Source organism: Globicephala melas, chromosome 11, assembly GCF_963455315.2.
Source record: "Globicephala melas chromosome 11, mGloMel1.2, whole genome shotgun sequence".
NCBI classification, from domain to species: Eukaryota; Metazoa; Chordata; class Mammalia; order Artiodactyla; family Delphinidae; genus Globicephala; species Globicephala melas.
The window spans coordinates 32,873,683-32,891,881 of NC_083324.2; the positions used below are offsets into that span (position 1 = coordinate 32,873,683).

Genomic DNA, 18,199 nt, shown 5'->3' on the forward strand with positions numbered 1-18,199 from the left:
CATATCTCCACTTTTTCAGTTTATTTTTTCTGGCTTTGTCTTGATCCTTTATTTGGAACATATTTCATTGTCTCCTCAATTTGCCTAATTCTCCGTGTTTATTTCTGTGTCTGAGGTAGGTTTGTTACATTTCTCAATCTTGGAGAAATGTAGCAGAAATGTGGAAGACATCCTATGAGGTCCAGTACCTTCTGTTTTGTCAGAGCCAACTTACTCATCATGCTGGTAGACGGGGTGGGCCCCTGGCTCGGTTGGCTACAAGGCCTTGCCTCATGTGGTGGCTGTGGGTCTGCCAGTGGGCAGGGTAGGTTTTCTGTGCCATTGGTTGCATGGCCTTTGGAGCCTGGTGTTGGTGCCAGACTTCTGGTGGGTGGAGCGGGCCCCCACGTGGTTGGGTGTGAAACCTGGGGGGCCTGGTGCTGTTGCTGGCCCGCTAGTGGGCGAGGCCAGGTCCTGGTGTGTCTAGGTGCACAGCCTGTGGGTCATAGAGCTGGTGCCAGCTTACTGGTGGCTGGGTAAGACCCCAATGCTAATAGGCTAGAGGGAGGATTCCAGACTACTGCTTCTGTGCTGGGACTTGAAGTGTGTGAGATTTTACTCATGCCCTCTGAGAGCTGAGTCTGTTTTCCATAACCCTCCATCTCTCCCAAACATAAGCCCCACTGGTTTACGAAGGCAGACATTCTGCAGGTTTGTCTTCCCAGTGTAGGAGCCCAGTGTGGGGTTTGGACACCTTGTTCCTTCGGGAGGTCTTCTAGCATTGTGATCTTTTTCCCATTTGTGGGTTGCCTCCCTGGGATTGTGGGTCCTGACTAACCGTGTCTCTGCCCCTCGTACTTTCATTGTGCTTCCCTCTTTATATATATATATATATATATATATATATATTTAGTTGTGGAACATCTTTTCTTCTAGTCTTCAGGTGGTTCTCATAGACACTTGCTCTGTAAGTAGTTGTAATTTTGGTGTGTTCATGGGAAGAGGTGAGTTCAGGGTTTTCCTCCTCTACCATCTTGGCCTGGATCAGGCTAGACTTCCTATACAACAAAATCCTTGCTCAACTTTCTTCTCTACTTCATATGGGTTTCCTCCCTCTCTTATGGGTTCCCCTCTGAACTCTCCCTTAAGAAATCACTTACATAAAAGTCCCTGTCTCAGACTATACCTCTTAGGAATCTGACCTAAGATATAGAAATGGACTAAGGTAAATGGCCTGGGTACTGCTGAGATCACCTGACACTGTGTCATATAAGAAACAGTGCGTAGAATAGGACTCTTTAGTAAGAAAGACTTTGGACTGAGAAGCTGTCATCATGGGATAAGAACCTGTCACCATGGAAGAGGAACCTGATTTGTTCTTTTCTCCTTGAAAGAGTAGAACAAACGTCTGTATATAGAAGCTTCAGAGCCATGTATGCCACCTCAGTGTGGAAAGAACTGTCTAATAGGGGATCAAAGGTTAGTAGAAGATTAACCACACTATATTAGTTTCTATTGCTGCCATAAAAAATTAGCACACATTTGGCACAACTTTTTTATTGGCTCGTAGATCAGTTCTGGTACATCATGGCTCAATTGGATTTTTTGCTTTGACTCTCATGAGACCAAAACCAAAGTGTGCTCCTTTCTAGAGGTTCTTGAGATCAATGTGCTTCCAAGCTTGTTTAGGTTGTTGGTCAAATCTAGTTCCTTGTGTTTGTAGAACCAAGGTCCCCATTTCCTTGTTGGCTATTAACTGGGGACCATCCTCATTCCTTGGAGGCCCCTTCTGGTCCTTTCACATGGCCCCTATATCTCAGAACCAACAGTGGCACATTGAAACTTTCTCATGCTTAGCGGTCTCTCTGGCTTCCCCATCTGCTACTTTTGTCTTCTGCCTCAGTCAGAATAAGTTCTGAGCTTTGAAAGGGCTCATGTGATTAGATTGGGCCCACCCAGATATCTTAATATAGATATTAAGATTCCTATCTTAATATCTTAATCTAGATATTAAGATTCCTATCTTAATATAGATATTAAGATTCCTATCTTAATATCTTAATATAGATATTAAGATTCCTATCTTAATATCTTAATATAGATATTAAGATTCCTATCTTAATATCTATAACCTTAATTACATCTGGAAAGCCCCTTTTGCCATGTAATATAATGTATTCATAGGTTTTGGAAATGAGTGGACATCTTTGTTAGTGGGTGTTATTCTGCTGACTGTAGTTTGCCCTCTGCCCCTTACAGATTCACGTCCCTCCCAAATAAAAAATACATTTGCTCCATCCCAAAGTCTCAAAGGTCTCATCCCATTACAACATCAACTCAGAGTCCCCAAATCTCATCAGTTCAAAATTCCCATCATCTAAATCGTCTAAAATTATGTACGGATGAGGCTCTTGGTATAACCTATTATGTACAACTCCTGAGGCACAATTCCTCCCATCAGGGGACGTATGAAACTAAAACAATTTATCTGCTTCCAATAGACAATGATAGGTTAGGCATAGGATAAGTTACAGACGTTCCAGGTTAAACAAGGGAGAAATGGAAGGTAAAAGGGAGCTACTAGGTCCAAGGCAGTTTCAAAATCCAGCAGGGCAAACTTCACTAGGTTTCAAGGCCTGGAAACAATCCTCTGTGGTTCTTGGTTCCACGCTAAAAACCTATCACATCCGTTTTGCTCAGGCGCCCTCCCATTCAAGTACTAACCAGGCCCAAAGCTTGCTTAACTTCCAAGATCAGATGAGATCAGGTACACAGGTAGAGGTGAATGACCAGGATGCTGCTGAGAGCACCCAACATTGTGCCATATATGACATAGTGGATAGAATAATGACTGCTTAGTAAGAAAGACTTTGGACAAAGAAGCTCTCAACATGGGAGAGGTGGATCCTGTTTTCTTCATGTTCCCAAATGAGTAGAACAAAGGCCATTGTATATAAGGTTCAAGGAGAAATATTTCAGCTCAGAAAGAGTCCTCTGGTAAATTTCTGTTGGAGTCCAAAAATGGTTAAAGACTAACCACCCACCTGTACTTTTCCATGAAGCTTTCCATAGTCCTTCCCTCATCAGGCCTGGATGCTTACCTCTCATTCTCTCCCATTAGCATATTGTTCAAAACTGGTGAGGGCCTAACAGGGGACTGAAAAACAAACCAGAAGTCAGGTTCAGTTAGCTGTTACAACCCTAGACATTTGCAGAGCGCGAAGGAAACACAAATAGCAATCTAAACCTGGTGTTATGTTAGTAATTAAGGGTGTGCGTTTAAGAGTCAGATACCTTGGTCACACTCTCAAGTTTACTAGTTCTGTGATCTTGGGCATATTATTTAACTCTCTGAGTTTGAATGTTTGCAGTTTTGTCATGGGGGTGGTAACTCCTACCTATAGGGGTGTTATGCAGATTCACCCAGGAGCTAGATGGGAGGCGTGGAGCTTGGCATATGGTAAGCATTCTGTAAATGGTGGCTGCTATTATTGTGGTCTGGTAATCTAGTTATGTATTCCCTCTTCCACTAGATAGTCAAGTTCCTTGAGACCTGACATGTTTCATAGTCACTGTGCTACATCTATCTTATTTTAAATTATTTTTTTGAATAATTTTTAAAGTTTTATTTTATTGAGGTGCAGTTGATTTACAATATCATATAAGTTGCATGTATGCGACATAGTGATTCACAATTTTTAAAGGTCATACTCCATTTACAGTTATTATAAAAATCGGCTATACTCCCTGTGCTGCACAGTATATCCTTGTAGCTTATTTATTTTATTCTTTGTAGTTTGTACTCCTTAACACCCTACCCCTATCTTGCCCCTCCCTGTTACATTTATCTTTGATATCTCTGTATTGTTTATTACGTGTTAGGTCCTTAGTAATTATTGAATTAAATAACTAAATTTTATTATTTAGTTTATTTGGGACAAACTTTATCCCAAAAAACTTTGGACATCGCTAACACCACTGGCCAAATATTTGAAAGCTGGCATCTCATTCTATTACTTTCTATTGTTCCCAGGATCATAGTGTCCAAAGGAACAAGATAAATCTGTCAAACCATCTTTAATGCAAATTTAGCAAAAAGTCAGTTATATATCAAAACAAATTAAGGGAATTGTGTATGTGCAGAGATTCAGATGGTATGGTCTTATGTTCCCAAATATCCATTTTTTGTGAAGACTAAAAAAATAATTTAACAGTTTACTTTGCTGTACAGTAGAAACTAGCACAACATTGTAAAATAACTCTACCCCAATTAAAAAAAACAGTAAGCTTATATCATTTTTACATATTTCCATTGAAACTGCTTTCTCATCTCTCTGGAATTTGAAGTCTTCTGTATAAGACCAAGATCTTCATGAGGACCTAAATGGCCTTACACAGCCTGTCCTTTTCCTAGCCCTGACCTCTTGGGCCTCATCTCCCAGCTCCCTCTTCATCACTCTCTCCACTCCAACAGCACTGTGCAACTCACCATCTCCCGAAACCTCTAGGCATGATATCACTTCCACTGAGAATGCTTGCACCGGAGTGTAAGGCAGGTATATTCTATGTTTTACCTGGCACATAGTGGTCCTTCAGTATTCCTTGAATTATTCAGGCAGACCCAGTGGCGACTATAGCCAGTATCAGATCACAGAACAAGTGGCAGGGAAGGCATTCTGCCAGGCTTCATTCTGTAATATACTTTCAGGAATACTAATAACCATTCAGGGGCAACAAGAAAAATAAGGATGAGTTTCAGTGATTGAGAGTGTGCTGAGTGCCAGCCCAGCCAAGCACTACACATGCTTACCTCAACTCAACTTCACCATCCTGAGTATCAGAAAACATTCAGGCACTTGCCTAAGGTCACACACCTAGCAGACGGAGTGGACAGGATCCGTTTAACTATAGTGGATGAATTTTAAAACTTTTAAGAGCTTTCCAAATAGTGAGGTTTCATTTTTAACTTTTGTTATTGTTTTATTATGTGGGCAAAGGATGTGTCCTATATCACTTCTGCCTTTTGGAATCCATTTGAGATTTTTCTTGGTGGTCTGGTATGTGATCAATCTGTTTAAATATTCCATGGAATCTTGAAATGGAAATCTATAGGATCCAAAATAGAATTGTCTATTAATTCAGTCTTACTAATTATATCACTTAAATCTTTTACGTAGTTATTTTTTAGTACTTGATCTTTCAAACATTGAGAATGATGTTAATATTTGAAAGTAACTGTTTTTTATCCACTTCTCTGTGCCTAACCATGTTTGCCATTTGTTTTAATATCTAATATGGATATCAGTACCAGACAACTGTTATTGAGAGTTAAGTTTCTGTATGTTTTCAAGTACTCAAGAAAAGATTGAGAAATGGAAGACTGAATCAAAGGAAAATTATGCAGGTGGCTACAATGAAAGAAGCCAGTGGAGATAAAGGTGTCACCTTTAAATATCAAATCAAAGCCAAGTGGTGAGACATGGGCAGTAAGCGTGGTGGTTAGAAGCAGAGAACCTGGAACCAGACTTCCTGGCATAAATCCCAGCAGTGCAGTTCAGTAGACTGGGCAAGTTATTAATTTCTCTATGCTTCCATTTCTTGGTGTGAAAAAATGGTGATAATAATAGTACCTACCTAAGGAGGTTATTGTGATGATTAAACAAGTTACTATTTATAAAGTGCTTAGAAGAGTGCTTAGCACATAGCAGTGTATAAGTATCTATTAGCTATTATCATCCTTCACATCAGACTCCTTTTGGTCCAAAGGTATTCTAGAACCACCAGGCTTATAATATCAATTGTACTGTTTCGTTCAATGTGTCTATATTAATTGAGCACTTACTCTTGGCAGGCACTATGTTAGTTACTGGGAGTATAATGGACATACAGGGTCCCTATGCTCATGGAATTGACCACTCGGTGGTAAATACAGACACGAAGCTATTAATTGCACCCATATCCAATGATAGGAAGAAAAGGTACACAGTGCTATGAAAGTCTAAATGAGGGTGGAGGAGGATGTAGACTAGTCTGGAGGGTCAGGTAATGGCTCTTCTGTGACATATTTGTAATCTACGGCTTTAAAATAAATTACCCCAAACACTTAGTGTCTTAATAGAGCAAATGCTTTTTATCTCATAGATTCTGTGGGTCTGGAATATAGGAGTCACTTAGCTCAGTGGTTCTGGCCCAGAGTACCTCAAGAGGTTGCAGTCAAGCTGTTGGGTAGGGCCACAGGCATCTGAAGGCTTCACCGAGGCTGGACAGGCCACTTCTACAATGGCTTATTCACATGACTGTTGGCAGGAGGCCTCAGTTTCATGTCATATGGGCCTCTCTTTAGAGCTTGAATGTCTTCATGATGTGGCAGCTGGCTTCTCCCAGAACAAGTGGTCCAAGAATGTGAGCAAGAAGGATGCCATAATGTCTTTTATGACCAAGCCTCAGAAGTCACACATGTTACTTCTACTGTATTCTCTTTGTTAGAACTGAGTTATTAAGTCCAGTCCACAGCCAAGGGGAAGATATTTAGGCTTCACCTTATAAAGGGAATATATAAAATTTGTGGACATATTTTAAATTACCACACAAGGAGATGGCTAGATTGATTATTGAAGATATTCTAGACCAGGGGTTGACACACTTTATGTACAAGGCCAGGTAGTAAATATTTCTTGCTTTGTGAGTCCATATTGTCTCTGTTATAACTATTCACCTCTGCCATGAAATGAAATGAAAGCAACCATAGACAATATGTAAGTGAATGGATATAGTAGTGTTTCAATAAAACTTTATTTACCAGAACTGATGGTGGGCTATAGTTTGCTGACCCCTACAGATACAAGAGATGAAAAGGGTAGAGGATTATTTCAAGCAGAAAAACAGAATGTTTCATAAAGAACAGAATTATTGGGCACTTAAGAGTAAAGGTACCAAAAAAAGGTTTTTTTTCATGTACTAGGAGGTTTACTACAAAATTGTTTGTAATTGAAAAAAAGAATAGAGAACACTTATTTCCGCACATAAATTCTAAAAACATAAATATTGTTGAGGTAAAAACCAAAATGCAAAAGCTTTGTGCAGTATGGACAGCTGTCATTTATGTAAATGAGAAAACAATGTACTCTGTTGTTAGATTTTACTATTTATGAGGACATACATATGTAATAAAAGCACAGAACATGCATGAGAAAGACACCAACTTTAGATGATGGTTTCTCTCTAGCAGAATGGAAGTGGTGAAGGTTGTGGAACTTAAACAGTTTCTGTTATATATTTATGGTTTAAAAATTTTTTTAATTGTGATGAATACACACAACATAAAATTTACTACCTTAACCATTCTTAAGTGTACAGTTCAGTAGCGTTAAGTATATTCACACTGTTATGCAACCAATCTTGAGAACTTTTTCATTTTGCAAAATCGAAACTCTGTACCCATTAAACAACTCTCCATTTCCCCCTGCTCTCAGCCCCTGGCAGTAATCATTCTACTTTCTGTTCCTATGGTTTTGGGCACTCTAGATGCCTCCTATCAACCATACAATATTTGTCTTTTTGTGACTGCTTTATTTCACTAAGTATAATGTCCTTGAGTTTTATCCATGTTGTAGCAGGTGTTAGAATTTCCTTCCTTTAAAGCTGAGTAATACCTTGTATGTATACACCACATTTGATTATTCATCCATCTGTTGATGGACACTTCAGTTGCTTCCACCTTTTGGCTTTTCTGATAATGCTGCTATGAACATAGGTGTACAAATCTAAAACAGAGTTTTGATGAAAGAAATGATCAGTAAATCATTGTGCAATATAGCAGCCTGAGCAAATATAGTAGCCTGAAGTAGCCTCCATATAGTAGCCTATAGTAGCCTCCATTCTCCCACAGCACATTCCAGTCAGACTTTCACTCACACTATCCACCTACTGGATAGTCAAGGTTATTAATGCCCTGCTTGTTGCTAAGTCCTGTGGTCTTTCCTCTGGCCTCATCCTATTAACTGCTCAGCAGCAATTGATAAGGTGGTCATTCCTGCATCCTGGGCTTATTTGCTTCACTTGACTTCCAGGATGCTACTCTCCTGGTTCTTTTCCTACCTCTATTTCTTCTCAGTTTCCTTTGCTGCTTCCTCCTCACTTCTCAGACCCCTTAATGTTGGATTGCCCCTGGACTCAGTCCTCTGATTTCTCCTCTCCTCTCTATGCTTAGTCCCTAGTTGGTTTTATCTAGGCTCATTGTTTTAAATGCTCATTGTTTTAAATGCTATCTATTCACCAATTTCAAATTTGTAATTGTAGCTTTTACTTCTCCCCTCACATCCAACTCATCTATTAAACCGCCTACTCAGCATCTCCACTTGAATGTCTAATAGCATCACAAACTTAACACAGGCAAAACCAAACTCTTGATTCCCATAACTCCCACTTCTCCCCACTCTTGCCTATGTTGGTATTCCACCTCCATTCTTCGTATTGCTCAGGCTAAAAGCCTTGAAGCCATCCTTTACTTGTCTCTTTCTCTAATCCCAGGCCATCTATCAAGAAGTCAAGTGAGCCTCACCTTCAAAGCACATCCAAACTGAGTTCCTTCCCATTGCCTCCACTGTGGTCCAAGGTTCTGTCATCCCTTGTCGGGGTTATTCTAGTTTCTTCTTACTAGGCCCTATGGTTCTTCTCTTACCTCCCTCCTCAATCCAAAACCATACTTCAGTCCAATAGCTGAAGTAATCCTTTATGAATGTGCATCATATCCATATCATGGTTTGTCTTTCCTCAGAACCTTCCAGTGGATCCCCATTTTTCTCAGAGTAAAACCAGTATCCCTACAGTGGACTCCAAATGTATACCTATCTTCCCATCATCCCCCACCCCTGGACTTCTCCGACCAACTACTTCCCCCATCCCTTATGCAGCTCTAGCCATGTACATAAATATTTACTATTCCCTCTGCCTGGAATATCTGCACAACTGGTTCCTTCATTTCCTTTAGATCTTTGTTCAGATGTCACCTTTTCCTGAAGCTTTCCCTAATCACCCTATTTAAAATGGCTATTAATCCGTCACCTCCCAAATGTCCCACTCCACCTTCATGACTTATTTTCCTTTACAGCACTTATGACAAACTGGTTTAGTCACCTTTTTAAATTGTTGTGCCTCTCTCCAATTGGAATTTGAAATGAAAAAACACATGAGGACTGAGATATTTGTCTATTTGGTTTACTGCTGTATTTCCTATATCCCTTGCATCAAATTATTTTTTGAATATATGAAACTCTGCTGTATCTTAAGACTGACCTGAGTTGTTGCTGAGATTATAGTGTTTCTTTCCTGTTGGTTTCTCCAATTGGTTTTGTTCCTTAAAAGAGGCAATTTAAAAATATGGCTTCAGAATCTTTGGCACTCTTCCTTGAAATTTGAGCAGGCTTGTGACTGCTTTAATCAACATAACATTGCAGAAGTGATGCTATGGGACTTCTGAGGTTACGTAATAAAAGGCCATGCAGTTTCTGGCTTATTTGCTGGAACACTTGGTCTTGGAATCTTTACACCTCAATGTAGGAGGTGGGAGTACCCTGAGGCTGCCATGCTGTGAGGAAGCCCAAGTCACATGGAGAGGCCATATATAGTTGATCAGATTGAGAATTCCAGCTAAACCTAGACTTCAAGTTATTTTTCAGCCAAGGCCCTAGACATATGGGGGGAGAAGCCATCTTGGAAGTGGATCGACCAGCCCCAGCTGTTCCAGCCCTCTGACACCATGCTTTAGAAACAAGCCTTCCTTACTCTATCCTTTATGAATTCCTGACCCAGAATTCATGAGCATAATAAAATGGTGGTGGTTGGACACCACTAAAATTTGGGGTGATTTGATACATAGCAGTAGAGTACCAGAACGGTAAGGTGGAAAGGCCAGATAAAAATAGTAAATTACCTTTAGAGAGAAAGTTAAGTTTTGATTTTTTTTTTTTTTTGGTCTACTGGAGAAAGTATATGGTATGTGCAAACATTATTCTGTCAAGCTCATCTTGTATGCTAGTGTCCATCCAGATTAACTCACTAGACTTCAGATTCTCATTAACTGCCAGGTAATGTCATCCTGATGAACCACTTGAGATTTCATGCTCAAAATTCTGGGGTCTTGGTATATTTCCATGCTGAACAGCTGAAGGAGCTGGCAGTGTTAGACCAGCTCAGGCCAACCTAGTCATTAGATGATAGAAAAATAACCTCGGTATCAGTGTTGCAATGAGATATCCAATCTTCTTCTTTTATTTTTATTCTGTTTTTGAAATGGAGAATGAGTGTGATTAGAAATATCAGCCGGAGATCAGCTTTTCAGAATCAGCTGCTATTAAAAATCTAGGTGTTCTCAGAGCTGGAAGGGCCATTAGAAACTCACTCATAAAACTGCTTATTTTACTGATCAGAGAGGGGAAGGGGCATGACCAGGCTGGATCTGGACAGGGTCCTGGCTCCCCACTCCCCATGCGGTTCTCTTTCATCTCAATAAGTGGTTTTTAGCGTGTAGTCTGTTTCAAAGATGAACTTCTTGGGTGTTGGAACAGGCGTTCTGAACCAGCGGTAATGGTATAAAATTTGTTTATGCGTGCTTTTGTGTCCATTTCTGGAGATAATCCACAGCTTCCGTCTGACTCTTACAGAGATCAGTGACCCAGAAAAGCATAGAACCACTTCACTTGATGGTTTAATACTGTCATTTAAAAACTTCTAGAGTAAGTTAAATCTTGTCCTCTCGCATCCCTACACCACATGCTGCTGGGGAAATTCTTTAGTTATTTAAGATCAGTGCCTAATGGGTGCATCTTTCAGATGGTTAAGGATAGCTGGAGCACCAGCAACCAACTCATCTTACTCTCAGTTTAGAAAACTTTGGCAAGCACTCACACGTTAACATCACTTTTGTGATTCAAAAGCAACAAACAATACAGGACTAGGTAGGTATTATTTTTCCTTCCAGCCATTGCAGTAGTTAAAGCAGAGAGCCCTGGGATCTCTACAGATAAAGCCTGAAAGCGCAGAGACTAACTTAATAGAAATTTATTTTTCCTGTGCTCCACCATCCAGTGTGGGTGTTCAGCAGACTTTTCACATGGCATTTCAGGAACCCAGGTTCCTTTTATCTTGGGGTTCTGCCATCTTCTTGGGTCTTGGAGTCCTTTACTTCTAGTCAGCAGACAGGAAAAGAGGGAGAGTTGAGGACAGGGTAGGAGGTTTTTATGGACTTGAGTTCTTCATTTTTACCCACATTCCACTGGCCAGAAATAGGTCACATGGTCTCACCTGGATACAAGGGTGGTGGTGGTGGTACTTCCTAGCAATAGCTCTACACTGATGAAGAGGCACACAAATCTTCGTTGGGCAACTGGTCCTCTCTACCGCAGTCAGGGTGTGCATTTTAATGATCCTGAATCTCAGAGATGGATAAAGTGTCTGAGATGGGACTTTCAGACAATCCTAAAGTCTGCAGGTGGCTTATAATCTTCACTTACCTGACACCTTAAGAATTAAGGTGATCCTCAGAAACTGTGAAGCCAGAATTGATTGAAATATAATATAGTTAGGGTAGGAATATTGCACTTCTTGGGTAATTGGAGATTTTATTTTTTTAAGGAGTGACAGAGAGGGTGAGGGCCCAATCTGGATTTTGAGCTGGTTTATATTATAATAGAACTCGTATAGTTATAGCAAAGAGAACTCTGTTTTCATTTTTGCGAAACTATTGCTACAAGTTTAGCTTTGTCATTGCATGTTTGCCCTTAAAAATCTTTTCATGCTTGGCAGAAATTATAATGGCACATGTCTTTACCCTATGGTTTTATTTTTGTTGTGTTGCTTAGTTGCTTCATGATTATTTTTGTTTTATACAATCTTAACCTCTCTCCTCAAATTATCATATGATTTTTATTCTGGAACTTGACTGGCTGTGGTATGAAATTATCATGAATTTCATTCTCAGCTTTTTTCATTAAGATGTTTTTGATGCCACATGGTATCAGAATTGGTGACCTATGAAATGTGTTACTCCTACCACTTACTGTGGAACAACTCTAACAAGTGACTTACTTTCTGTTTTGTCATCTATAAGATTTTATTGGTCTAGTGAACTCCAACAATCTTGGAAGTTATGTTGAGGGCTAAGTAGCTCTGTTTTTTAGCCTGAAGTCCTTATGTGAGGTGCCCAGTGGTGTGCTGGAACTGGAGTCAGTAATACTTGACCTCATCCCTTCCAGAAATACGTTAGGGGCAAAAATGTCCTAACTGATGTTGAGGCCATTTTGAACAATGAGGAAGCACTAATTCTAGTTCTGCTCAGATTGAAGTCTGAGAAGTAGTTTTGTGTGCCAGTGATGACTTTGAGAAGAAAATATGCTACAGTGCAGAGCTGTAGCTGTACTTCCCCAGTACTGATCTCTAGACTTATGCACCTTGGCCCTTGACCAAGTCTTCTTGGACTGCTGGAAAATAAGAACAATGTAATAGGACATGGGTGAAAGGTTGCCTGTTTTCTTATTCTGGAATCCAGGGAAGGACTATCTTTTTGTGTGCAATTCTGTTATTCTGACAATTTTTACATAAATATGTTCTATCTTAAGGAAATGGTGATGGTAGTAGATGGTAGTGGTGGACGTAGGGTTAATTTTAATGTCTTTACTTAGATAAAGCCAGAAATTATGTTGGTCCTCTTCTTTAACACCCAAGGTTTCTCTTTTCTGTTTTTTGAAATGTTGGCGGTCCAATGGAATGTAAAGACCTAAAACTACTCCATGTCGACTTTAAATGACTTTTCAGGAAGCAAATAAATCTTATGGAATTATCCATAGGTGACTTATAAGTCAAATAAGACTTATGAATTGCTCCATAGGTGCAAATATGAATTGCTTATGAATTGCTTATGAATTGCTCCATAGGTGCAATTACTCACTTAGGTGAGTAATTGTAAGTGAGTAATTGTATCAGCAGTGTGGACATGCATGAGCATTTTTGTTACTCCTGTCATGGCCTGCTTTCATAAAAGTGTTGATAATTATCATTAAGGAAATCAAAGCATGAACCGAACAAACTTTATCTCTTCTCTTCTGCCAAATCAATCTTTCAAAGTTTTGACACTCTTTTTTAATTTCTTTTTGAGAAGAGGCATGTAAAAAGTAAGCCTTGAAGCTTAAAATTGTAAATTTTTTTGCTTTTTACCTAAAGATGTTACTGGGTCTACATCTGGATTTAACCATTTTTTTCTCCCCTCTAACACTGTTGATATTAATGCCAGTTTTAATTTCTTGGCATCATGAATGCATAAGCATATCACATACAGATGTGATTTGAACAAGGACTGAAACTGTAAATTAGGAAGCAAGAGATTCATAGGGTTTCATCAGACCAATTCACTCCAAAAAGTGACACAGTTGTACTGAAAATGTTTTAAATTGCTCATTTCAAACCTACTTCAGTAGCAAAATGCCACCCGTGCAGCAGATTTGCAACTACGTTAGTCATTTTCTTTCCTCCGTTTCCTTGCTGTGTTTGTATTGGGAGCACGGAGTAATGTAATTTACTAAACTATGATTTGATGGCTGGGCAACAGCCCCAGTGTTGAACAGTATTTGGACTATGATTACTTGCTGGCTTTGTCACAGTTGACATTAATTATTGATGGAAGTTTCAGAAATAGCGCATGTGCCAGGAGCTTTTCACCGCAACGCAGGCTCCAGGCAGGAGGGATGCTAAAGAGGGTGGGGGAAGAGGCACCTGTGGCTTGTTTATGTCTGTACACAGCGAGCCTGGACTTGGTGGGCTGAGTGGTACCTGTGTAAAGGTCATGGTATAACGGAAGGATGAACCGTCAGGCTTATTTCTATCGTGTTCCTCCCCAGGAATTACACCGAAGAAGCCAACTTCAGCCAGAGCCAGCCAAGACGAAGGCTCTCCAGACTGTCATTGAAATGAAGGTAGGAGCTGTTCACATTTCTCAAAAACAGCTGTTCCCCTGGAGTTTGTTTTAAACTTGATGGTGCCTAACACAAACATGTGAAATGAACCTTGTGTTTTTCTCTAGACACCCTGGTGGGTGCTTTTCTTCTTGATTTTTTTTTTTTTTTTTTTTTGGCCTTCTCTGGTGCATTTAATTTATTGGCCCTTTAATTAGGATGCCTTTTCTGGGCAGAAGAATAAAGGGCTCAAGTATCCCTTGTCTGAAAGGAGCTGGGTTGATTTCCAGAGCATAGCCAATGCTTTCAACCCTGAGAGAGGTTTTGTATGTGCTTTAAAAGTAAATTTCTAAAGCTAGAGTAATTCTCTTTTTCCTCCCATTCACATTACAATGAAAAGATACCTTGAGAAACTAAGATTTGCAAAGAGAAGTTGTTGTACATGCAGTGGAGGCGTTAAATGATTAAAGTTATGCTATCAGCAAAATTTACTTTTCAAAGAATACTTTCTTATGACTCCAGTATTTTCTCCTAACCAAGTCTGGAATTAACAATAATTTATTAAATACTCACAAGGTATTTTATTTAGCAGTGGATGCATAGAGATATTTAAAAGAAGCAAAGATCCTCCTGTATGGATTTAGGGCGTTTAAAGAATAATGAAGTAAATAATGATGAGCAAGCTGTAAAGAAACAGATCTAAATGAAAGCCAGTTGCTTTGTCAGTTGATAGAAATTTGAAGTCTTTTTACTTCTAGTTTTTGACCGAAGGAAGCAAATAGTATTTATCTTAAGAATAAATAATTCTTGATTTACGTTGTTCCCTGAAGAAAAAAAATTTATAATGATGATGTTTGCAATCTGGTTATTTCATGCATAAGTTTAACATTTGAGAGTTTGCTGGTCACCATCATCCTACAAAAGACTTCTGAAACTTGTTGATAGGGTAATGATTTTTCTGTCTTGTAGCACATGATTTTGAATTGTCTGCCCCCAAATTCCCAAGTCCTGGGGAAAAAGAAACTAATACGAGCTACTGAGTTCCTGGTGTGTACAATTCTGACTTCGTATTTTTTTTTCTAGTCAATGACAGTGTCTTCATCCAAGTGGATTTTTGTGGAAATAATGTAGAACATTTGCTTTAAAACTTTATGTCCCCTAACTGAGGTTACATGATTCAAGGCACTTATACTGCATTTGTAGCAAATTGGTTTGAAAAATATTATCAAAGGGATCAAATGATAGTAAGATTTAAAAAAAGCTAATATTGGCTCATCAATTCATTTTGAATTTGTGTAATTTTTACTTAGCACTATTTTGAAAATAAACTTACCATTCTATACTTGTGGGGGAGTGTAGAATCTCATAACTGAGATTTCATCCTCACTTCACATTGGAACCAAACTTGAAACTTGGCTAAGGCTTAAAAGAAAAAAAGACAAGACAAAAGATTTTATTTTATTTTTTTTGCAAAGAGTTATTTAGTCCTCCTTCCACCCACCTCCATACCTCCCTCCCCAGTTCCAGCACAATTAGTAATAGAAGAGGATGTATATAAAACTATTTCCTAATTATCTTTAAAAACAAAAAAAAAGAAGTAAAGATTGAGTTTCAAAAACCTTTGGAGAAACCAGGAATGACATCTATCCCAGAGCAGTGGGCATTTTCCTGATAAAGTTCTCTGTACAATTAGTAATTTTTTGTGACTTTTATAAGTAGAAACTCTGATTATAGCTTACTCTTTTTTAGCATCATATGTTTTATTAGAAAACAAAAAATAGTAAATAAAGCACTCATTTAGGCTATCTACATGAGAAGGCATAAAATATAATTTTTAGGGCACATTCACATCCATATGTTATCAGTAAATTGAGTCCAGAGGGTTTTATTTTTTTAAATGGATGCCAGTGATCCTGATTTGTAGAAGAACACGTTTATTTTTAGGACATTGATAGTCAATATACTTATATACTTGTCAGGGAACTGAGCCTGGAGTTTTTCTATTGTCTTTTGGTTGTGTGTTAATTTACAAAGCACTGCCTTCTGTTTTGTCAGTGGAGAAGTCTGGGTCCCATTAGCATCTATACTTAACATGCATAAATTGAGTTATGGAGGCAGCTGGTAGAGGGTCATCTCCTCAGCCATGTGTGTAGGTTGTGACAGAGCCTGTGATCTCTTCTGATTTTGTATATTATATCTGTTTGAAATTGGAGGGAATATTGGAAAGCCATATTTTACAAGACTTAGGGTTGACTACCAAATAGAACTGACCCTTAAACCTGATGGGTGGGACTTGAGACATTGGTTGTATTTTAATTTAAACACCTTGGGTAAACATCAATATCATCTAGTGCCTTGGCAAAATCTGAAGTTAAAAGGAGCTTTCCTAGAGTAATTTGGACCTTTAGTTTCAGGGAGATGACACGAGTTAAGGTTTAGAACTTACCCCTACTTTTCCCTTGCTTCTTAGAGAAACTGAGGGTGAAATTGTGACTCCTCATCTTCTCCAAAAATATGCTTTGCATCAACTCAAGAAAGGTGTTTGTTGTGAACATCTGTGAAATCTTGTCCAAATGAAAGCACTTTTAGAACCACAGTCTGGTAGTTCTAGTAGATCTCTATGTACCCCTCTGGGCTTTTAGAGTTGTGAAAATATGTCTGTCAGGGAGGGCCATCTGCACACACCAAAGTGGGGGCAATTCACTTGCAGCCATCACAGCTGCTGCCAGCCAGTTGAACCAGGGGGGGTAAAGTCACCTGAATGAAAATAAAAGGAAGCAAAGCGAATGAAGTTATTTGTGATTTATCTTACTGCAGGAAGCTGCAAGTTTTAATTTTGATCTTGGTTTGGTCTGGCAGGTATGTTCCAGGTTTGCACTTAGAACATTGCATGTGTTTTTCAGAAAAGTTAGTTTTCTCGTAAATGTTGCAATACTCCTCCGTTTCTTGCTTTTGTGTCTAAAGATTCTTAGCTTCTCTTTTCTGCTCTTATGGAGAACTGTCAATAAAAAGGTAGTTAAAAGGGCTTCTTTCCTCTTTTTTCTTTAATGTTAATTCCTTTGAAAGAATGTGTTTTTAACCTACTTTTATTATAAATTTGACATGACATAAACAAAAGTTTTACTTTCTTGGGTTCATTCATAAAGCTCTATCCAGTTTTTAAAAAAAATTTTATTTATTTTTGGCTGCGTTGGGTCTTCGTTGCTGTGTGCGGGCTTTCTCTAGTTGTGGCGAGCGGGGGCTACTCTTCGTTGCGGTGTGCGGGCTTCTCATTGCAGTGGCTTCTCTTGTTGCAGAGCACAGGCTCTATGCACACAGGCTTCAGTAGTTGTGGCTCACAGGCTCTAGAGAGCAGGCTCAGTAGTTGTGGCGCACGGGCTTAGTTGCTTCGCGACATGTGGGATCTTCTGGACCGGGGAATGAACCCATGTCCCCTGCATTGGCAGGCGGATTCTTAAACACTGCGCCACCAGGGAAGTCCCCCCCAACTTTTTCTTTTTTTTTTTTTTAACAAAAATGAATTAGAGTAGTGACAGTACTTGTCAGATAATCTCAAATTTTTTTTTCTTTGTTAGTTAAAACTTCTAAGTGAATGAAAATCTAATTCAAAATGGCTAAAGCCTAAAAGGAGTGTACCCTTTCCACTTAACTGGAAAAACTGGTATTGCTTCAGGCATAGCTTGATCCTGGGGCTCAAAAGATGTTAACAGATTCCATTTTCTCTCATTCCATCTCTTATTTTAGCTTTCTTCACATGAGCTCTGTTTTCAGACAGCCCCTTTCTGCCTGTCTGAGCAAGATGGCTGCAGCATCTCCAATAATCACAGAAGGAAGGGACAGGGAGAAAGTTGTGTTTTAAAAAAATGCAAAAAAACGAACCAACCCTAGAATAATAATAATAATTACTGAGAATGGAGCATAAACCTTCACTCCAAATTTAACAGCTCAGGCTGTAAGAAAAAGCATGGAATTTCCTAATTCTCATTTGCTTTAATAAATTAAATGACATTCATTAAGAAAAACAAACTTTATGCTAGCACTGAATTCAGCAGAATTTATCAAATGGGACATACATGAGTGACATAAGCGTTTTAGTAAGAGTCACAGAAAATGTACTTGATCTGGTGAACTTGTTAACTAAAGTGGATTAAGAAGTTAGGGGTATAATGTGACTATGTGACAATATTTCTGTGGTAACTGAAGTGAGAATTGTAGTTATTTAGGTTTCTCGTCACATGACCAGCCGCTGCACTTGCGTGTCATGAGTGGTGGTTCTT

The 18,199-nt window shown here is 39.1% G+C and overlaps 1 protein-coding gene across 11 annotated transcripts in view; it reads left to right on the top strand.

The window, feature by feature from the left end:
* The window catches only part of ERC2 (ELKS/RAB6-interacting/CAST family member 2), a 962,565-nt gene that overhangs the window by 267,494 nt on the left and 676,872 nt on the right, over positions 1-18,199 (top strand). For all 11 annotated transcript variants that reach the window (XR_009565841.1, XR_009565842.1, XM_060308008.1 and 8 more), the window contains one exon: positions 13,869-13,943. Coding sequence is in view for 9 of the 11 variants with exons in the window: in XM_060308008.1 (XP_060163991.1) it covers positions 13,869-13,943 (75 nt within the window). In the remaining 2 variants the exon portion in view is untranslated. The remainder of the gene's footprint in view (positions 1-13,868; positions 13,944-18,199) is intronic.